Source organism: Acomys minous (genome assembly GCF_964271855.1).
Source record: "Acomys minous genome assembly, chromosome: 18".
Taxonomy (NCBI): domain Eukaryota; kingdom Metazoa; phylum Chordata; class Mammalia; order Rodentia; family Muridae; genus Acomys; species Acomys minous.
In genome coordinates, this window is record NC_140501.1 from 25,805,758 (window position 1) to 25,830,321 (window position 24,564).

The window sequence follows — 24,564 nt, forward strand, 5'->3', positions numbered from 1 at the left end:
GCCTCTATATAATACAAATACTTGTAAATGTTTTCTTACTTTTAATACCAATTAGACTAAATCTACTTTAATAAAACTGTGGTATTATAAGAAACATAAATCCATATATCTTAATTTTGTTTAATTATAAAATGTTAAGTGGTATAGTATTCTAAAATAGTAACTGCATATGTTAGGTGGCACAAGGTATCATTTTGCGTATTGTCAAACCTAGTGAAACATCAAAAATTTTGCCCAACTCCTACATCTGTATATATTACTTTTTGTTTTATGACCAGCTGTGATAATTAGCTAATATTTAAATTATGCCATATATACAATTTATCGTAAGCATTTTATAAGTAACTAAAATAATGAAATTAGAAGCACATTAGTGATCAACATTATAACCATTTTTAAGTTACTTATGAATTGTGATTGACAAATTATTGTCAGCTAAAGAGGTGGAAATTACTTTCATGCAAACAGAAGACTGTTTACATATGCAAGACACTGACTCTAGAAAGTATCATTTGTTTAAATTAATTTAAAGTATATTTTTATTATCCTAAACTATTAAATTATTTTTACCCAGTTAATTACTAATACCACTAATATACAGTTTTTAAATTTTAAAACTGAACAAATTGAGCTTAATTTTATTAAAATATTTTCTTAATATTATCTTTGTATTTTCACAAAAATAAGAACACAGAATTATTTATAAACTGAAATTAATCTATCCTAACTGGCTAAAAGTCACTTTAATGTCAACAATATTATATTTAACCATTTTAATATAAATAACTTTTTACATATATCAAAACTGGATAATTGTTGAACTTTAGGAATGATTCCATTTATTAACTTCAGAAAACCCACATTTAAACGTTTCATGTCCAGTGTAAAGATTTGCAAACAAAATTAGAAAAGGAAGCAAATGTATTTGTTTGTTGGTTTATAATTTTTAATACCTTGTAAGGCATTGCTATCCTGTGCTCTAAATATAAGAGTGATGGCAAAATAATTAAGTTTCTAATGTCAACATGTAGAACATATACTCCAATTTAACAAACAATGTTGACAGTGACTGTGTATTATTCACAGATACTGGCTGACCTCGAAAACCATGCACTATTTAAGAATGATTTGGAATGCCAAAAACTGATTCTGGAAGCAATGAAATATCATCTATTGCCAGAAAGAAGAACTTTAATGCAAAGCCCGCGAACTAAACCCAGGAAATCTACAGTTGGAACTCTTTATGCAGTGGGGGGAATGGATAACAATAAAGGTATGTAATTCTAAATCTGCGTTAACCCATACTGTTTGCTTTACCTTGACTCAACTTGGATAACGGAATTTGCATATACTAAAAATCTTACACATAGTTATGTTAAAACATTAATTACATATTAAGGGAAACAATAAAACTCTTATTTATAATATGTAGTTCTTGCTTCTATCTCTTTCAATTTTATATTAATTTTGTTTATTATATTTGAAATAAAAATAGGATTCCTGATAAGGAAACAGGAATTATATTCAATATATTTGAATGATATTTTAGTTCTATGACAAAGCAATACATATGAGTGAATAGGCATTCAGGGATTGCAATATGAAGTAGCTCTAACATTGAGGAGCTGACAGTCTCACATAGAAGACAGAAAAATTGATAGATAAGAATAAATTACTATATTGACAGTGGAAACAGTACATTTTTAATTTAACTAGGACTCTCAGTAGTTCTTAGTTTGTTTTCAAAATTGTAATGAATAATTTTTCTCTTTATTTTTTTTTTTTTAGATTTTACAGAAATTACATATGCATACACATATGTTCATTCATGGTTGGACAAAACCACACACACACACACACACAGAGACACACACAGAGACACACACACAGACACACACACAGACACACACACACACACACACACACACACACACACACAGTGTTACAGCCAAATCCATATCTAAGGCATTATTCATAATCTGCTGAATGACTGCCAACTGCTTTTTAAAACATGCTATATTCCACAATGAAAATTATCTGTGTGTGATAAATTGTAGTTGTATATTTTCAGAATGTAGTATTTTCCCTAAAACAAATGTTGTGATTGTTAAATATTAAATCAATATTGCTAAAACATCACTGTGCATCCAAAATAAGGACAAAGGTTCTGATTTGATTATTTTTAGTTGTTTAGTATATGTTACTATTGAACTGATTTCTACTCAATACTTAAAGATTCCAGTGTTCTCACTGTCATTTTTCTGTTATCCAGATGTAATCATAAATATTCTCGCAAAATTTATTTTTATACAAGCTATATTTGTCTATTTGTGTTTTAAATTGTTTTTCCTTAAAACCACTAATATTGTGATTGGGGAATACTGTAACTTCAATACCCTTGCTAGAGCATAAAATAATATGAGCACATGTAGTCTGTTGAGTGAAACTGTTTGTGAGAATTTGAATTTTACTATTAGATATTAAACCTCCCTGAGAATATTAACTTGCTTTATTTTAATAATTAGTAAAAACAACTCAGATATTATTACATGTATCTATTTGGGATAGATCTGCACTCTACCAAAAGAAATATTTAAACCCAACCCAGCCTCAAACCCTTTGCTATACAATGGTGTTCTGTCTGCACACTATGCCTGGATAATGGTGGCATAAAGCCTGTGGGAGTAACCAACCAATTTTTTATTAGACTGGAGGCCCACTCTTGGAGATAAAATCCATACCTGACACTGCTTGGGGGACCAAGAACCTGAGGGAGATGTCCCAGGGACCTAGGTTAAAGCCAAAAACAACTGTTCTAAATAAAAAAAAAAAATCAAAGCAGCAATAAAATTATTCCAACAGTATGTCATTACATTCTGCTATACCCTTACATCAGTTCCTTCATCAGCCATCATCAGAGGAGACAGAAAGAGGGTAAAAGCCAGAGGGCAAAGTGGATACTATGAAAAGAGAGCCCTGAAAATAAACATCATCAAAGCTCATGTGACCTCACAAAGACTGAGAGTAGCATGTACTGGGCTGGTACAATGTCTTCAGGGGAAGTGACTGTGGTGAAGAAATAGAAAGAGTAGATGGAGAAGAAACTGTTATGAGGAAATATTATTTGAGAAAAGATTAGTTTCAATTAAATTAAATAAATATGTATATATATATATATTATTCTATTAATTGGGAAGCATCATAGCATGTTTCTGATTATCTCAGCAATACATTGAAATCAATGTATATTTGATAAAGTAATCAAGGATTTGTATCATACTTGGGCTATAGAGGAGTTACATATTAAATAATGTTAATATGTTAACATATAAGTTAAAAAATCAAAGAATAATTGTTTTGTATAACAGAATTTTGAAAGACTTACTTCACAAATGTAGACTGAGTAGAGTGTTTCCAGGGAAACTCCCAGGACTTATATATATATACCTAAAGTGCTCTTTACAACTTATAAGCTTACGCTATCTGTAAAGTTATTATGTTTTTAAAAAAATGTGTTCACTTTAGCAAGGCAAAAGTGAAAAATGTAAAAAAAAAAAAACCCACATAGAGTAACAGAATGAAAGATCAATTTTCCTAAGCTACAGCAAAAATCATGATTTAATTTTCATGGCTCATTTAAAAATCTATATACCACTTCATTGTGGTCATATGCTATCCACATTAAATTGGTACCTTCTAAACATGGCTGTTTTAATGTATTTTTTCTTAACTTCTTTCAGATCTTATCTAATGAGCATGATCAGTCTTCTGTTATAATCATGATAGCTGTTATATAGATATTGTGAAGACTCAAACATTGTCCTCTCCGATTTTATTAATTTCTAAAGATATTCTTTTTTTTTTTTCCTATTTATTATATATGAGAGTTCTGCCTGCATGTACACCTGCAGGCCAGAAGAGGGCATCAGATCACATTATAGATAGTTGTGAGCCACCATGTGGTTGTTGGAAATTGAACTCAGGACCTTTGGCAGAGCTCTTAACCTCTGAGCTATCTCTCTAGCCCCTTAATTTCTAATCAGGTACAACCTGACATAAAAAAGATGCATATCACATACACATTTTTTAGTGTTTGCCAGTCTATGAAGGTACTAATTTAGTCCCGTGAGTATCATGACTATAGTTACTGTCTCAAAGATCTAGCAACTTTATTAAGATTAAACATTGAAAACAAAATGTTTTAAAATATTGTTACTAGACTAGATATATAATACAGTGAATATATTGTCTAATTACCTAAACTAGTCTATTAGATAAAAATAAATATATAAATACATAGATTTTATGTTATTCATTTCAGCTGAAGTATAAAGATGCCAAGTATTGATTTAGTATTTTCTTGGGATAGAAAAATAGTACTGTTGATAAAAAACAGTCAGATGTGTAGACATAAAGTTTTTTGTTTCTTTGTTTGTTTTTTGTTTTTTGTTTTTTTGTTTGTTTTTCAAGACAGGGTCTCTCTGTGTTAGCCTTGGCAATCCTGGACTCACTTTGTAGACCAGGCTGGCCTGGAACTCACAGCGATCCACCTGCCTCTGCCTCCCGAGTGCTGAGATTAAAGGCGTGCGCCACCATGCCCGGCTCGACATAAAGTTTTAACAGTAGAAAATTATGACCTGTTAAAGAAATCGAGATGTTAGAGGTAATTTAAAACAAAACAAAAACTAATAATTGCTCCTGTTGAAAACCACACCTGCCTAAGAAATAACAGGCTTTGTTCTGTTTTGGAACTCGGGTTGTCTTTTGTAAAGAGGTGATTTTCTTTTTAGAGAAACCATCATTAAAATCAAAGAGACATATATGTTTAAGTGCTCGATGCTACTTAAAGTGCCCAAGCCCTGATAAAAGTAGAAGCATCCAATAATATGCAGTACATAAAAGCAAATACTAGTATGAAAGATGCCGTGTGTGAGTGTGGGTGGTGTGGGTGGTGTGAGATGTCTTTACTACTGAGGAAGTTTCTTCAGCAGTAGCCAGGACGACGCATCTTATTAAATTATGTAATAAAGTCAGAAACACTAGTAACTATGAACAGCTGAGAGTATAAGGATTCTGTGAAATGATAGTGCTGTCATACAGGATGGATAAAAAGTAAAAAGTTGTTTATGAAAGTGAGATTCATATGTACATGAGAATGCCTGGATGCTTTTCAAGCAAATTATAATACAGTTCAAGAATGAAAAGCCCATGTAAAAGAATGAAGTAGCAAGTGGAAGTTTGCAGTGTACTGTGGGAGTATTTTGTTGTTTGTGGTGTATAAGACAAAATGAGGGAAATTATACAGGCTAAGCAAGTGAGCTATTAAAATATACATCCCTGTTATGTCTTATGTTTTGGAATATGTTGTTTCCACAGAAGACCTTATGTTGCAATCTTGATTCCTAGATGGTGTTTTTGTTAATAGGTAGAATGTTTATTAATATAGAAAAATGAGAGGGCAAAGTTACACTGACAAATGCATGGAAGCTTTGACCTTCTCTGCTCTGTCTTCCACATTCTAAGAGATAACAAAGGTTATGTTGTCCTTATCATTTATGTAGCAGACGTAAGTCAACATGGTCTGAAATGATGAAATAAAATAAATTTTCATTCTTTTGAGTTGACTTACTAACATTTTTGTAGTGAAGAGATGGCAAAGAGAAATTATGCATAATTATATTCTTGTCACTGAATATCTTGAAAACTATATCAGTAAAAATTACAGAAGTTTAATGTGGTTTAAATATTCCAATATAATTATTTAAATATAAGTAAAATATAATTAAACATATATAGTAGTTGGTGAATATTTTTTGAGATGACTTAAATATGAAACAGTGGTTGCTTACAGTGAAGCATAATTCACCAGTATTTTTTGTGAGTATGTAAGATTTTAAAACAAATTTGATGAAAAATATTTCCTACAGTTCATTAGGTATATTTTCATGAGATTACTGGTTTTTAGATTATTTCTATAATTATAGAAAATATAGGGATATAGTTGCACTAACTAAATCATTATTTTGTAAAGATAACATTAATTTCATTCTAATTATGAAAACTTTAAAAAAACAGAAAATATTCAATAGTATAAATTAAAAAAGAAAAAAATACCAATAATATCTCATGGTATAAAAATCTCATTTTTACAGTTTCAAACTTGACACGTGTACATTTAGACATACACACAGCTATAACTGTCTACTTACAGGGATGCATTTATATTATCTTCATCATTATGAGCCTGACGTTAAATAAATATATATCTAAATAGATGTATGCTTTAAGTTATTTATGTCAGTTCAATTTAGTACTATTTTGTTTGTTTATTTGTTTTTGGTTTTTCAAGATAGGGTGTTTCTTTGTGTAGCCTTGGCTGCCTTGGACTCTCTTGGTTAGAACAGGCTGACCTCGAACTCACAGAGATCCACCTGCCTCCCTCTCCCGAGTGCTGGTTTTGAAGGCTTGTGCCACCATGCCCAGCTTAACTCAGTACTTCTAATTTTCTGTAGTAAAATTTATTTTTATTAAAATCTTGAATGGCAATTTAAACCACTTGCCCATACGCAAAGCTGAAGTATATTCGAGCCTGACTCTGAGACTCTTACTACAATTATACTCATGTTTCTTTAAATAATTTGATCACTGGCATTTTCTTATATAAATTTGCATTTGTTTCTCTTTGAAGATTCTAGTTGGAAGCATAAAGTGTGGGAATACATGGTTTCTATATGATATGGATTCATTTACTTGTGGAAATTAGATGAAGATATATACCATTAATATATGACAGTTTTGTTATAAAAAATATCTAATATGTTATAAAAAGCTACATGATGAAAACTTCAAGTCCTTGAGATATTTTGTTTATTTTTTATTTTATGTGTGTGCATGTTTTCCCTGAATGTATCTGTGCACGGTGTACTTGCACTGCCTGAGGTAGCCTTAGGAATGTTGGATCCCCTAGAAGTGGAGTTGCAGACTCATGAGCTTCATGTGATCGGAGCAAACCAAACAGAGGTACTCTGCAGGAACAGCAAGTGTTCTGAGGCACTGACTTATCTGCCAAGCTCCCACGACTCCTTTTTTTATATATGTTTTCTCTTAGAATAATATAACTCAACATTATTTGCTTTATTTTTGTTATGGGGGGGATTGGTTTTTTCCCCATTTGTTTTTTGAGACAGATTCATATTACAAAGACCAGACTGGTCTCAAAATCACAAAAATTCCACATAAGTCTTCCCACATGCTGAGATTAAAGGTGTCCACCACCTTGTACAAACTGTTCTTAAGATTTTAATATATTTAATCATGTACATAATGAGAGGCAACAGCATACAAATTTCTCCTTTTCTAATTATTAGGTATTTTGTTTCATAACTATACTACAAAATTATCAAGAACTATAAAAACAGCATATAAGACAGTATTGCCATTTTTTTTATTATAAAAGGAACAATTTTATGCCTCAGAGATTTGCTGGAAGTACCTAGTAGATTTCATAAAAACCTGGCCAATTCTGAAAGAATGATGAATATTATATAAGAAAATACACTGAAGCTTGGGATAACATTAAGTATCTAGAGTTCATTTTCTTTAGGCAGACAGTTAAGGAGAATAAATACCACCTTCCAAACAAGAATGAGGTATTTTGAGAGTAACATTTATTACCTGTGAGATAGGTCCTTCTATTTTATATTCAATATTTATACCTGGCCTCTCTTCCTTAGCAGGACAGCATGCTCTCTTAATTCTTCTCTCAAGATCTGGCTATGTCTTCTTCTAAGACTGAACCATACTTTATATATTGCTAAAGGTAAATGTAACATCTTTGCATTCATTTTCTGCCTTGATTCCTGTCTCATCTTATATAATTAAGAAATCAGAAAATGCCTACAGTCCACAATCCTCCTAGGCTCTCCTGAGGGATATGAATTTTTAAGTCCTGACTAATCTGTAGGCTGTGCAGAGTCCTTGGATGACCCAAGTCAGAAACCTGCAGAGAGGCCTCTGTCAAAGTTCTGGGAAGCCTCACTGCCTGGCGTCTGTGAATAAGCCTTTTCTCCAAGGGAAAACAAGACACAGTCCTGGCCTTGTTTTTCCGGATATTGTTCAAATTTTGGTCTTTTCAATATAATATCATTTCTACTTGTGTGCACATTTGGATTTAAAAAACTAGTATTAAACCCAAAACTTCATGGTCACTCTCATAAAAGCTGAACCAAAAGTGCTCATGAAAATTAGAAGCAGATGTTTCTGTATATTAGAGTGGCAGAATTTTCTACCTGAAACTCTGTTGTTGTTGTTGTTTTCAGTCATATCATACATTTTTTAGATCGATCTTTACTTCCTGATTCTTTCAGGTCACTATATGAATTCCTCTGTATTTGTGAGAGGCTTTGTCCTTAACCTCTTGAAGAATAACTTGAAGGACACTCCAGACCTTTCTACTTATGCCATACTATTTTACTAAGACCATGACACCACATTCACATTCAGTTCTCTGTGTGTTTAGAGCAGTAATATTTTGACGTTACTCCTTGTACCATTTGGGGGCTTAGATTATAGGTTCTTTCCTCTGAGGTGGAGAAGTTGGCTTAGAGCTATGCTAGGCCTCCTTGGTCTTCTAGGATGGGTGGGCAAGTGTATCTGGTATGTTCTCTCACATTACGTTGGTCACAAGACAAGGGAGTCCCCAAAGCTCATCCACAGTAGGTATACCATCTGCTGTCAGGGGGGCTTGCTTCCATGTTCATTTAATTCTTAGAAGTCTCTTTTTGTTATCTTCTTGGTTGACTGAATTTTTTTCTTTTTGATGAAATATCCAATTTTCAAGTCCTGTGATGTGAAAATGATGTGTGTTTCAGCAGAATTGGCTATTGTTCTAAGAATATAGAAAATGGGACAGGAATGTCCACACCATAAATGTTTCACGGTAAATGAGGAGACAGATATGGTCAATCCAGATATGAACATGGATTGAAACGAAACACGGGATTTGTGCTTGTTTCCATCACGCTAACAAAATATATGAGATATATAACATACATGGAAGAAATATTTGCTTCTTCATTGTGTGAGAATATCAGTCCATGGCCATCTCTGTTTCCTTCAGCCTTGGCAGCACAGCACACCATGGGGCTAGGGCACTGGTGAAGGAGTTATCTGTCACCTGTGATTGAGTCAAAGCTACATAAGGAAAGAGAGACAGTTGTCCAAATAGTCTTTCCAAGGGCATGTTTTTTGAATTCCAATATCATTCCACCGTGCTCCTTCTCTTAAAAGTACCACCACCTCCAAATAAAGTTAGAGGATGACAATCAATTCACAATCTTTTAAATTATTTTATAAATCAAAACTTTAGGATTACAGAAGATATCACACATGGTTTATCAGTTAGAAATGGATTAATTTAAAACTGGAATCTTGTTAGTTTTCAATTAGAAAAAATTTCATCTTAAACTTTATAATGTCTCACAAGCAGAATCTATTTTTGATTTTTTTCTATTTTAAATTATCTGGTGAGGATGTGGGGAAAAGGGAACACTCCTCCATTGCTGGTTAGAGTGCAAAATTATACAAGAACTTTATAAATCAATCTAGCACTTTCTCAGAAAATTAGGAATAGTTCTATCTCAAGACCCAGCCATATCATTCTTGAGCATATACCTGAAAGATGCTCCATAATTCAAAGACATTTGCCCAACTATGTTCGTAACAGCCTTATTCATAATAGCCAGAATCTGGAAACAACCTAAGTGTCCCTTAGTTGAAGAACAGATAAAGACCTTTGGTACATTTGTATGAAATAGTACCTAGCTATAACAACAAGGAAATATTGAAAATTGCAGACAAATGGACAGAAATAGGAAATGTCATCTCAAGTGAGATAACCAAGGCCCAGAAAGACATGCATGGTATATACTCACTTATAAGCAGATATTAGCCAAATAATACAGGATAGCCATATTACAATATACAGGCCTAAAGAAACTAAATAACAAGGAGACCCCTACGGAGAATGCTTAATTCTCATTCAGAAAGGCAGATAGAATAGACACAGGAAGCAGTTGAAGAGAAGGAATAGGAAGGGACCCTACCATAGAGGTCCTCTGAAAGACTCCACCCAGCAGGAGATCCAAGCAGATGATGAGACTCACAGACAAACTCTGGGGTGGAGCACACCGAGTCTTATGGAAGAGTTGGGGGAATAAAAGGACCTGCAGGGGACAGGAGCTCCAAAAGACCAGTGGAGCCAAAAATTCCGAGAGGAGGTAGGGGGATGCTCCAGAGAATGGTGCACCAACCAGGGACCATACATGGTGTAGATCTAGGCACTCTACTCAGATGTAGAACAGTCTCCTTGTGGGTTCTATAATAAAATAGAGATTATTCCTGAAATGGACTCTGGCTCCCACATGTTGGTCACTTCCTCCTGGCCAGGCAGCCTTTACAGGCCACAGAGGAAGGGGATACAGGCAGTCCAAATGAGACTTGGTAGCCTGAGTTCAGATGTTAGGGGAGGAGAGCTCCGTTTTCTTAGAACTAGAGAAGGGAGGGAGGATAGGATCCAAAGGCAACAAGTCAAGGGGCTACAATCAGATGTGAAGTGAAAAACATAAAAAAAAAAAAAATGAAAACAGAATTTTCTCAAAAGATAACCTTATGTGCTTATTTCATAAACTTTTGAAAAATGTTATTTTCTCATACTTCAGCTATTACAAAGTTTTGAACATTTATAAAGTAGAGCAGAGGCATTTCTATTATTAATTACGGAGGCTTCACATATTTTGTATTAGATAGTTGGACTTTAAAAGTTGTATATATACATAGAGAGATAGCACTACTTTTAAGTGAAATTTATATTATATATTAAATTAGAACACCTGTAATGATAATGCAGGTGATTATTTATTGATTATTTTTGTCAGTTTTTTTCTTATTTATTTATTTTTTATTAATTTATTCTTGTTACATCTCAATGGTTATCCCATCCCTTGTATCCTCCCATTCTTCCCTCCCTCCCATTTTCCCCTTATTTCCCTCCCCTATGACTGTTCCTGAGGGGGATTACCTCCCCCTCTATATGATCATAGGGTATCAAGTCTCTTCTTGGTAACCTGCTGTCCTTCCTCTGAGTGCCACCAGGTCTCCCCCTCCAGGGGACATGGTCAAATGTGAGGCACCAGAGTATGTGAGAAAGTCATATCCCACTCTCCACTCTACTGTGGAGAATGTTCTGACCATTGGCTAGATTTGGGTAGGGGTTTAAAGTTTACGACCTGTATTGTCCTTGGCTGGTTCCTTAGTTTTAATATATTCTTTGAAGAGTAATTGTAATTATTTATTTCAGCCTACAACTGAACATCTTTCTGTATATATAATCTACATGATTATTAATGAGTATGCAGAAATATAACTTTACTAGCACTCTTTTACTTTTTATTCTTTTTCCTAATCATAAGCAATTTGATGACAGCTGTTTATAGTTTTGTAAATATTTGTTATTTAATATGTCTCTCAGCAATCATCTGCTAAATTGAAATACCAAGTATTTTAACTTACCTTCATGGATGTTCAAAATGAAGAATCCTACATAAATACATGAAGTATTAGCTATAAAGTACAATACTACATAAAGCATTGACTTTATATTGATATGAAATCCTCCCTTGTTCATAGTATTTTGAAGACTTCCAAGGCAGAAAGCAAATAGATGATTACTGTTATGTGAGCTACTGTTTCCCTTGAACCTTTAGAGCTGAAAAAGTTCTAAGGAGTTGGATATTTGTTCTCAAAGGGACCATTAGGAAATCTTAAGCTGTTCCATCTATGGTATATGTATGAATGTCAATATATAATTTGCTTCCTGACATTGATACTAAGTGTTAGCTCATTTTTAAATTGACATGTCATCTCATTTTCTACTAATCAGTTAAGGAAGAGAGTAAGTGTATGTTTACAAGAACAAACTTGAATTATTATATCATTCTTTAATTCACAGTCAACTTTAGATGTGCTAAGAAAGACATTTAGATGATGCTATAAGTCAAGCATGTTATGCTTCTTACTATATTTTCTCTTTAAAAGTAGACTAGATTTTATCTAGTGCTCATGTAAACAAACAACTGTCTCAGAAGAATTCAACATATTTTTTTAATTTTAGGAAAAACATAATGTGAGAAATTAGATATTTTAATTTATTTCTTATTTCTTCTTATAATTTATTCAGAATACATCCTGATTGTTATCCCCTCACTTGTATCTTCCCATTTTTATTATTAATTATTTGGAAAGACATTGCTTTGACCTCTGATCTCACACAGGTGTTCATTTCCACATACATGCAGTTACATCTGTTCATCAACATTATACAAGACATATAGCCTACAAAGATGGTTATTATGTAAATAATAGGAGACGTTCCTATATTTTAGAAACTACAGCAATGCCCCATTAAATCATAAGAAATGCTGTTGTCATTATTCCTAAATATTACAAAACCTATTTGCTATTTGTTTATCTCCTCTCAAACATTTTATTTAAATTTTCACATTCTTTCAATTTTATTACTGAAAAATACTTTGATATACTAATATAAAATGTACTTCAAATTACTGCCAACTATTTTGAAAAAATCATGTACGCTATTTGGACTCAAATTACCTTGGCTCTTGACTTGTAAAAATGCTTTTAGGAGGGGAGTAAGTGGAAAATGGGAGGGAGAGAGGAATGGGAGGATACAAGGGATGATATAGCAATTGAAATGTAATATGAATAAATTAATAAAATATATTAAAATGCTTTTAGAAGCATGCAATATTTATTATAGCTCAGAAATATAAATACACACTGTATATAGGCTTGCAATCACATTAATATGTGAGTTAATATAAAAAGAGAAAGTCATGAAGAAACATTCAAGTAAATACAGTTACTTAATTAATTCACTTTTACCATACAATAGTAGTATCTGTATGTACACAAATAAACACATACACAAACCACACACAAATAGACACATACAGATGGTGAGAGTGATGTCAGACTCAACGTTTTTGGTGTAAGGATGCTAGGAAAGAAATAAAATGCTAAGGTTCTAAAAAATTCCACAAGGAAAATCACTGCACCTTTAATACAATTCTGTGCTATATCTGTTATGTAAAAACAGAGACTAGAGCTGAAGACATAAATATAAGATGGAGCATTACCTAACCATCTCTAGGTTCTTTTTTTTTTTTTTTTTTTTTTTTTGGTTTCTTTGAGACAGGGTTTCTCTGTGTAACCTTGGCCATCCTGGACTCACTTTGTAGACTAGGCTGGCCTCGAACTCACAGCGATCCGCCTGCCTCTAGGTTCTTGACACAAGCTAGTGTCCCAGCCACCTTCTCTTTCAAAACTTGAGAAAATATATTTTATCTTGTGTCAATAAGTATGAGCCCCTCAAAAACAAGCTTTACTGTTAAAAAAATGTTAAAATATAGGTATAGGACAGCCAAGAGTCTTCAGCAGATTAAGGTGCTTACTAACAGGGTGATGACCTGAGTTCGGTGTCTAAAGTCTACATGGAGGAAGGTGAGAATTGATTCCCACAAGGCGTCTTCTGATAGCCACAAGCATGTCATGGGACATGCATGTCCTCCAAGTGTACACAAACACATATGTATTAAAATAAATTAAAATTTAAAATATATACATGGTTTTATACATTGATATTTATCTAACTGAATATATATAGGTGCTTACTATGAATGTAAATCTTTTTTATTAATAGAACAGTTTACTTCAACTATCGCTAAGAAAATTACTTATTTCAATCTAGTTAAAATAATTTTATAGATGCTTACATGCTGACTCCTTTCAAGTAAAAAAAAAAAAAAAAAACAACGTAATCTCATGCCAGCTAGATGGTTCATCAGGTAAAAGTGTTTATCTCCAATTCTAGTAACCTGAGCTCAATATCCAGCTCATACATGTTGGAAAAAGAATACCTATACTCTCAAATTTTCCTCTATATTTCTCTTTTACATTAGCATACACATACATACGCACACAGTAAATAAATAAATAGAAAGAAAAAATATGATCCTTTAAAATATTACTACATACTAATTTTAAAATGAAACTACAATGATATTTATTGCACTCCCAATTGTTTACATTCTTTCTACATTTTTATAGTTCAGATCATAAATAGGTTATTTTTAAATCATCAAATTCTGCTAAAATATTCACTGATTCTGAATTATAGTCACTATTATTAATGCCTATGAAAGTAACATAAAAATCCTCTCTTGTATTGTGGCTTATACTGTACAAAATGCTACAACCACACACAAAGTACAAATAGTGCATAGTAATATTAGTGATAGAGAAACATTAAGTAGGATAGTCATCAGGGAGGTAGGGTTCCTGAGCACTGTGGCTACACATGTGTGCTAGTTGGAGAAGCTACACTCATGAATGAAGCTGAACATGCACACTGCGATCTGAAGCTCCTCCTTCTAAACATAAATATGTCTTTGTTTTTTTTTTTTTAACCATCAAGGCTTTGTTGTTATCTTCCTTTTCTTCCTAACTTTATGGGTGTTTTAAAGGTAGATGCTAAACTCTATGGCCTGAAGGCCAAGTGTAGCCAACCATTTTTGCAGGGTTTATAGACTATGTTTCTTACGTTGTAGTGGTGTAAAAATAATAAAATTTCATGATTGAATTTGGTTTTCATTCTTCAAATTTACATTTCAGACTCCATAAAGTTTTATTGGGTGTTGTCTATTTGTTTGTCTTTCTATGGCTTGTTTTATTCTGTGGTAGTCATGTGGTGTCAACATAGAAGCTCACAAGGTGACCTACAAAGACTTTTGTTTTCATTTCCTGGTCCTTTAAAGGAGAGAAAGAAAGAAAGGGAAGGGGAAGAATGAACAAGAGAGATATAAAATAAATCGGAAGTACAATTTTTGATAAAGTAATCACTTTTCTATATGTTTTAGGAAATATGTGATGATAATGTTATATTAATTTGAACCAAGTTTAATATACCAACAACTAAATAAGCAATTTTATAATGTCATGTCAAAGACATGCTCTGGAAGAACTTCTTTGCTGTCCAAGAGTGTTCTTTGGGGTTTTGAAAGAAAATGTAACCTTCAGCAATTATTTCTTAAATAGGAAGCAAAAGAGTTAAATTTAAACAAGATTATATGCTTAAATGCAATCTTTAAAGAACTGAGCATGTAAGTCCGTTCTGGTTGCTTGTTTGTTAGCAATTCCCAGTTTTAGTTTTGTTCCTCAGCTTTGCTTTCTCTCTCTATCTCTTTCGTGTGTGTGTGTGTGTGTGTGTGTGTGTGTGTGTGTGTGTGTGTGTTCCCAGGAGCTTTACTACAAAGAAGCAAAGACTCAAACTCAGTCACCTTCAAACATTGCAAGGAATGCCATTAGGCCAACTCTGGTGAGACTATATAAAGGAGAGATTTGCAGACTAGGGACCAAGTAGCAAAGTTTATACTTGATATGATTACTCACAGTAATATTTATCAAATGCATATCAGAATCATAAATGTGAAGCCTGTATGTGTTAGGCATGAGACTAAATTGTGCTAACTAATAGAAAGAAATATGGCTACTATACCTTGGTTGGATCTGCAGATACCTGCAAGGTTCTGAAAAATTATCCTTATTTGTTAGAAGGAAAAGAAAAAGATCAGGTAAGATACTTTTCTCTTGTTGACACAGTTCCAACACGTATTTGTCTAACAGTAGTGTAATAGAAGACTAGTAAAAAGACATTTTACTTCTGAATAAATAAATTGCAGAAGACTATTTGGTTTCATGAAACATATAAATTATGTTCAAAGTCTGTGAATCTTTCCAAAGTTTATTCCTATAGTAATTCAATACAGGAAACAGTTACCGAGTTGAATTACTGCATTTTTCTATTTACCATGTTACTCATGATGGCAGTGGATACTAAAGGAAAGTCTGTGAAACATAACAGTCAAGTAACTGTTATGTCAATCCCGTGGGAGCAGAATCTGTTCTCAGATCATAATTTTATGAGTGGACAAGTAGAATTAAATCCTCTTTCATTTCCTTGTGCTTTATTATCTTCTTGTTTATGGCCTACTGGCAGCCAAAGGCATATAATTAATGTGATTAACAACTACAGTCTAATCGCCTATCCTAAAATATTCCATGTGAATACCAAACAAACATTTTTAATATTGTCAAGTATGAAAAAGGAAAGGAAAAAGTTGAAAATTTATGATCATGGAGAACCTTAACTATCATCTAAAAACTTAAAAATAACTTCTACTGTACTTGGATCATTTTATAATGAGTAAAAAAAAATAATTTGATATATAAACATTCAGTCTCTACCTTGCAGATGTATAAGTTTTACACAGATATTTAATTTGCCTTTAGGAGTCAAAATGCTGTAACTTTACTTTATAATTAAAGGATTTTACGAGATAACTTCATCCCAATTTCATCTACTAATACCAGCACCCCTGATAGACAAAATTGAGAGTGACGTGCCAGCTGACATTAGCCATTTGATCTGATTATTTTACTTCCTTGGCTTGAAGTACTCAGGTTATACTATCAGGAACTTATAAAGAAAATTTCTTATTCCAAAATTCTGTAAGTGGATATTAGGAAGCATATAACTCAACATAACTCCTTGACTTTAAGGAAATCATTCACTTATAATTATCTGCCCAAAAACCTAAACCTTTGCAATATGGAGGTGCAGTAACTCTAAGATGCTCTCTAGATTATTTTTTTACTTTTGAAGAAACAAGATATAAAAGCAACTCTATTTTTTTTTTCAGTTTTGCCCTTAGAGTACTGGCCTACTGGATGCTCCATCAGTCACCCCATCAGTCACTTCAGTTCCACTTCAGCTCTTTTTCTTTGAACTTGAAGCACATTGTGGAGATTACTAGTTCAAGGTCACTAGTTCTCAGAAAGCTATAGCAAAAACTCAAAACCATGAATAACGGCTTGTCAGCCTAAGCCGGCTTTGCTTTTCACACAAGAGCTGTCTTCTGGAATTGCTGTCTACTAGTCAGGTTGTTAAAAGACGTTTGCGGCAGAGTCACGGTCTCCAAGGACACCAGGGGAAGGATTGAGTTCAAACACACTATCTGCTTCTTAATAATGTTTAGAACTAGGAAAGATGCTCATGAGTTGAGGGAACTTTGTGTTTATGTCCTTCTCAGAGAATCTGTAAAACAAAGGATTGCTGCTCCCCAAGCCAAGCTCTTTAAAGATGAGAAGTAGAAGGCTTTGTCAGGTGAAGAGTGAATTATTTGTCTGTGTCAAACAAATCCTTTTCCTAGCTTTGTTTTCTCCAGAAAGTGACCAATTCCTTGTGGCTATTGAAACTACAAATCAATCTACTACTTCTGATGATAGTTGACATCTACATCAAACTAATCTGAATTTTATCTAATGTCAACATTATTTTACGTCGTGATAGAGGATCTGGACCACATTTTTATAAATCCTCTATGTTTTTAAGAAATAAAGAATGAGTGATTGTTGTGATAAAATACCCACTGTAATTATAAATCATTGAGTCCTCCATATTCCTTTTTATCAATGTCGCTAAAATATCTAGCAACACTTAATGAATATTTTCTCTATGCTAACATACTCTTTTACAGACCTACTTTGACTCACACCTCTAAGTATGTGTTTTGTTTATGTTTCACAAATAATTAGACCTTAGTGTTCTACTATGTGGTTATTCTCTGGTAAAGAAAGAGAATCGTCAAGACTCAATTGCCACGAGCAAAATAAAGAAAAAAATAAAATAGAGATTAGAAATCACCAACTGCCACCAAATATGACAATATAAATCACTGTGAAATGAGATAATTTTAATATATCACAAAGACTCATTTTATTGGAGTAAATAATCATAAGGAAATAGTATTTCTAAGCGTTAATACCTGTATGTGGAGATTAATGTGACTTCATGTTCTTCACAGAATTTCTGATACAATGTATACTTTTGCCACAAATTTACTAGTGCCCAACTTTCATGACATTCAAAGTTTCCTTCCGTTTACTTTTCCTATATTTTCAACAAAGTCTGAAAAACTGAAATCATATTGTATGGATGGTGCTCCTTGAGACGTTGGCATCTTAATACTACCATAAAGAGGAAGGGCTTACCTGAGTATATAAAGTTTTAAAAAACTTAATTTGTAAATATCATGCTACTTAAGAAGTCAAGTGACATGAATTTATTGTTAATTGGAAATGAACTCTGAATAAAATTATTTAATGTATCTTCTTATTTACTGGAAAGATATATTGATCATGAGTTCTTTGATATAAAAAGGAGATATGTAGATATAAGTGAGTATATACCATTTGAGTCTTTCTGCTTCTGGGTTAACTCACTCATTATGATCATTTCTAGCTCAATCCATTTATCCACAAATTTCGGGAATTCCTTGTTTTTAATAGCTGAGTGGTATTCCATAGTGTATATGTACCACAGTTTCTTTATCCATTCTTCTATTGAGGGACACTTAGGCTGTTTCCATGTTCTGGCTATTATGAATAAGGCTGCTATGAACATGGTTGAGAAAATTTTCTTGCTGTGTGCTGGAGCATCTTCTGGGTATATTCCAAGCAGTGGAATAGCTGGGTCTTGAGGAAGCCCTATTCCCAGTTTTCTGAGATAGCACCAGATAAATTTCCAAAGTGGTTGTACTAGTTTGCATTCCCACCAGCAATGAAGGAGTGTTCCTCTCACCCCACATCCTCGCCAGCATGTAGTGTCACTTGAATTTTTGATCTTAGCCATCCTGATGGGTGTAAGATGGAATCTCAGCGTTGTTTTGATTTGCATTTCCCTGATGATTAAGGAGATTGAGCATTTCTTTAAGTGTTTCTCAGCCATTTGATATTCCTCTGTCACATGAAAGCCTTCACTTACCAGGAAACTGCGACAGAGGAGAGGACATTCTAGTGGGACTCTAGATGAGAGAATCATGGGAGAAAGGCAAAGTAGAAGGACCCAGAGGGTCCTAGAAGCCTACAAGTAGAACATTATGATAGGAAGATTTGGGCCTAGGGGTCCTGCTCAAACTAAGGCACCAGCCAAGGACAATACAGGCGGTAAACCTTAAGCCCCTACCCAGATCTAGACAATGGACAGAACACTCTCCACAGTAGAGTGGAGAGTGGGATATTACTTTCTCACATACTCTGGTGCCTCACTTTTGACCATGTCCCCTGGACGGAGAGAGCTGGTGGCAATCAGAGGAAGGACAGCAAGTTACCAAGAAGAGACTTGATACCCTATGATCATATAGAGGGGGAGGTAATCCCCCTCAGGAACAGTCATAGGGGAGGGGAATAAGGGGAAAATGGGAGGGAGGGAAGAATGGGAGGATACAAGGGATTGGATAACCATTGAGATGTAACAAGAATAAATTAATAAAGGAGAAAAAAAGGAGATATGTGACAAACATAGATGCAGTAATTCTAAATTTGGCTGATCTTCAAATATCTATCTTTCCTTTGATAGCACTACAAGAAGTATAAAATATCAGGCTATATTTTGACTATACGATCTCTCATTCATATTAAAACATTAGACACAGTTTTATATAAAAAGTGACATACCATATTTCCCCTCTATATAGCATAGTTTAAAATACACACACCATGTACACAAAGAGAAATGCTATGTGATGATTTAAAGTCTATCACCTGTTTTTATTTTAACTACTACCAAGTCATCCAAAATCCCAACTAGGATGTTAGAAGACGCATTACAAATGACCTCTAGCTGTTGAGGTGCTTTCTGACCCTGGAGAGTGAAGAGTCACTTTCCTCCAGGGATGTGTTCTCTCATAAGCTACTCATACTCCAGTGCATGTTCCTAGAGGCAAAGCTAAGTAGGTTTTTTTAAAGGGCTGTCATATGAATTTGAGAAAGAAAAGTGGTGGAGGTGAGGGTTTAGTTGAGTGGAAGAGAATTGTAGTTGACTTGTTCAAAATATACTATATAGATGAATGAAATTCTCAAAAAATAGTAATAATAAAATTATATATTGCATAAGTCTTTTGGTTATCAAATGTATAATGTTAATTCAATTATTTCATGTGTGTATATTCTCATTGACTTCACAATATCTATTTGCTAATGCTAGTGGTACTTAAAAAGGGGGTTGCTTATGCTTTCACACTTTTAGAGCCAGAGCCCAACATCAAGCTGCCTAGTGCTCTATTCAAAATTTTTCTGTCTAAGGGAAAAAAAAACTAACAGAACAGCACAGAAGTGCAGAGTGCCAGCTTCATTACTTTCAGTCTATGGCTGGCTGGCAATATTGCAGAGTGAGGCAGTGAAGTAGAAAGCCCCTTCATATCCTGCAACTGGGGAAAAAAGATGAGGACAGAAAATAGACACAAGATTTATCCCTACTATTCTATATCCTCTAGTTAGGATGTGTATCCTACTAAAGTTTTTACCATCTTCAAAATAAGGAAAAACAAATATCAACCAAAGATTCATCCTATAGGACCTATAGTGGACACTCTACGTTAAAGCCATAAAATTTGCCCACATCCCCTGAAGACTTATGGCCACTTAGTAACGTGCAATATATTTACTCCATCTTCAAGAATCCAAATGAATGTATTAGGTACAATATTGCTTTAAAAATCAGGCTGCAGATCTCCTGTGAGACTAGAGGCAAACTTTTAACCTTAAGAACTTTTGAAAAACAAAATAAGTCAAATTCTCATTCCATAAGTGAAGAATTGATACATGAAAAGGAGAGATACGCCAAAGCTTTACCTTCCTAAAGAATATAAGCTTCAAATTCTGGGGAACCACCTCTGACATCTGAAACAATTGGATTTATAAAAGCCCAGGCAATGACCCCTCCATTCCCTTGCCAGTTGCACCCCATGTGGCCTCTCTCGTGTGCAGACACTAATCATCTGCATTTTCTTGATGAATACTTTATATTTTGCTATTTGTGCTTTTCTGTTTTCTCCACTGCATCTTGTTCTTCATGCTTTTAGTTTCATGCATAAACCTGTAAGTAGCTACCTATGGAACTCTGATCCTCCTAAGCATTGTCTGGGTCGAAGGCTTCCATTGAAAATCTAAGGAGACATCTTCATGGTCCTAGTCTGCATGCTTGAAAATCTACCCCATATGGATAATGACAAGGCTGGCTGCCAGCAGGAGCTGAAACATCTCCTATCCCACTTGCATCGTGGATGTAGCAGGGTATCTTCATGTCCAAGAACACACTCCCAGACGTTTCAGTGAGTTCCCATGATCAGTGCTATCTTAACAAATTAGTTGCTAAGTATTCATAAGACATGTTTCCTATCATCCTCATGTAATGTTTGTGGCTCATCTTTAGTGGTGCACATCTCGCTATTAGTCTCACTTTCTGAAGCACCAACTTAAACATGATGCTGTCCTTGGAAATCTGTGCCTTTCCCTTTTATTCTTGTATTTTTTGTCCATAGTTCTCACTTTACCTATGGCTAAAAGCAGTTACCAAAACCAATGCTATGTGTTACGAAGCCTAAGTGCTTGGCAGCCTTGAAATTCCCTCTTCTACTTTTATTAGTTTCTTCTCTTTGCAATGAGACTACTGTATGGTCTCAGAGAGCTAAGAAAATGAAACAGAGTTCATTGCCAGACTATAAAACAGTGGCATTATTTTTTTCATTTTGCAACATAATCTTTTTTTTTTTTTTTTTGCATCTGAAGCTTGACAAATACAATCTTTACACCTACATTCCTTTATTCTTCTAAGCACTCAAATAATGACACATTAGGCTTTGTATATAGCTTGATTTGCTCCCAAAAATTTAAACTGCCACCCAACACCATTTTCCTAAGTCTTAAGAATCACATTATCAGGGCTAGTCACCTCAATGACTTCAAATCTCTGCTGCTAATTTTCAGTGATAGTCAGACTGTTCCCCACTGTGACAAAGTACTTGGCAGCAATTTAAGAGGAGGAATGATTTACTCTGTGTCAATATGAAAGATTTTAAATGTTGTTAGCCCTACCAACTTATCTGGGCCATTTTACTGAATTTCATCATTAGTATAATTATTAACAATCAATAATTAACAACATTCCATCAATAATTGCTTCCTGTTAGACACTGTCCATTATTTTAAGGATTTATTTTCTGGGAAGCTATAATTGAACTCTTAAAATAGTAATGGTAAAATGCTATTGTGATGTAATATACTAATACTAATATCTAAAATAATTCATTCAAAATTTCTTACACTTCTAACCATTCAACTGTCATCTGTACTTTACTTGCTGAATTTATTTTTAGATAATCACTGCTAGTAGCCTCTTTTCACAATATTGGTGGATTTTACTTTTATAAAGAAATTGCATTGGGTCCTAGAGAGTTGGCTTTGCGATTAAGAGAACTTGCAACTCTTACAGAGATTTCTCGTTTGGTTTCCTAGGACCCATGTTGTAGAGTTTGAACTATTTCAAATCTTCATTATTTAGGGTTCTTTAATGGTTAGACCTCCTTTGCCACCCACCTACCTTAGGTAGGAATGAAAAGAGGTTAATAGGATCAAAAGAAATAGAACTTTTTTATACTCAGTTCTCTGGAGCAATTCCATTAGTGTAGTCAGCAGGATTCCAATAGACCACTTAAACAGCAAACCAGCAACTCAGCAAAGGTGACTGCAGCTGCAGTCTCTGGAACCTTGAGCAGCAGCAGGAGCTAGGAGCTGCAGCTGAAACCTCAAAGCATTCACTGGAGGGTTCTCTATAGGAGCTTCTTAAAGTCGAGTCGTAAACAGCAAAGACCAAAAGACCAAGGCTCTTGCATGTATATATTCTCAGAGACTATATTAAGATGTTTATGGGACGTATCCCTTGGACTAGTGTTTTGATATGAGTGAGTATATACCGTTTGTCTCTTTTTGCTTCTGGGTGAACTCACTCATTGTGATAATTTCTAGTTCAGTCCATTTGTCCACAAATTTCAGGAATTCCTTGTTTTTAATAGCTGAGTTGTACTCCATAATGTAAATGTACCACAGTTTCTTAGTCCATTCTTCTACTGAGGGACACTTAGGCTGTTTCCATGTTCTGGCTATTATGTATAAAGCAGCTATGAACATGGTTGAGCATATGTTCCTGTTGTGTGTTAGGGCATTTTCTGGGTATATTCCAAGGAGAGGGATAGCTGGGTCTTGAGGAAGTCCTATTCCCATTTTTATGAGAAAACGCCAGATAGCTTTCCAAAGTGGTTGTACTAGTTTGCATTCCCACCAGCAGTGAAGGAGTGTTCCTCTCTCTCCACATCCTCACCAACATGTGGTGTCATTTGAGTCTTTGATCTTAGCCATTCTGATGGGCGTAAGGTGGAATCTCAGTGTCGTTTTGATTTGCATTTCTCTGATGCCTAACGAGGATGAGCATTTCTTTAAGTGTTTCTCGGCCATTTGATATTCCTCTGTTGAGAATTCTCTGTTTAGTTCCAAGCCCCATTTCGCAATTGGGTTGTTTGGTTTTGTGGTGTTTAATTTCTTGAGTTCTTTACTTACCAAGAAAGTGGGTCAGAGGAGAGGACATCCTATTGAGACTTTAGGCGAGAGTAGCATGGAAGAATGGGGAAATAGTAGGACCCACAGGGTCCTGGAAACCTACAAGAAGAACTTTATGACAGGCAGATCTGGGTCCTGGGGTCCTCCTCAAACTAAGGCACCAGCCCAGGAGAAATAGGCAGTAAACTTCGAACCCCTACCAAGACCTAGCTGATGAACAGGATATTCTCCACCGTTGAGTGGAGAGTGAGATCTGACTCTCACATGAACTCTGGTGCCCATTTTCTGACCACGTCCCCTGGATGGGGAGGCCTGGTGGCACTCAGAGGAAGGATAGCAAGTTACTAAGAAGAGACTTGATAATCTTAGAGCATATATAGGGGGTGGAAGTCTCCCTCAATCACAGACATAGGAGAGGGGAGAAGGGGGGAAGTAGAAGGGAGGAAAAAATGGGAGGAAACAGGAGAAAGGCTAACAATCAAGATGTAATATGAATAAATTAAAAAAATGGTTAAAAAAGAAGAAGAAGAAGAAGAAGAAGAAGAAGAAGAAGAAGAAGAAGAAGAAGAAGAAGAAGAAGAAGAAGAAGAATATCCTGCACAGGCCAAGGGGAACTGAGGAGAAACTGAACTGAAAGTCCAGCCTCCCAAAACTAGCTTTCATAGTGCCATAAGGCCCTACACAAAGCCAAGCAAACAAAACCCTACCTTAGTCCTTAATGACAAAGGAAAAGAAAGCATTAAGATGTCTAAGTTGTTCTTTGACCCTGTGCCCTTCACAGCAAAGGCTTAGAAGGAATAAAAACTGCCTTGTTACCTTGGGAGGTTTCTCATGTAGTGCACATTGAGAAAACTAGCTCATTTAGACACCAATAAAATTAAAAAAAAAAAAAAAAAGATGTTTATCAGTTGGCAAAGACCATGCCCCTGCAAGAGGCAGTTCCTCTTCCAGTGGACAAACATTATGTTTTCTCTCACA

General features: G+C 34.5%; 1 protein-coding gene across 1 annotated transcript in view; it reads left to right on the forward strand.

Annotated features, from left to right (window-relative positions):
- The window catches only part of KLHL1 (kelch like family member 1), a 323,361-nt gene that overhangs the window by 212,168 nt on the left and 86,629 nt on the right, over positions 1-24,564 (forward strand). Inside the window, exon 6 of the mRNA XM_084768289.1 lies at positions 1,087-1,273. Within this exon, the coding sequence (XP_084624415.1) occupies positions 1,087-1,273 (187 nt within the window). The remainder of the gene's footprint in view (positions 1-1,086; positions 1,274-24,564) is intronic.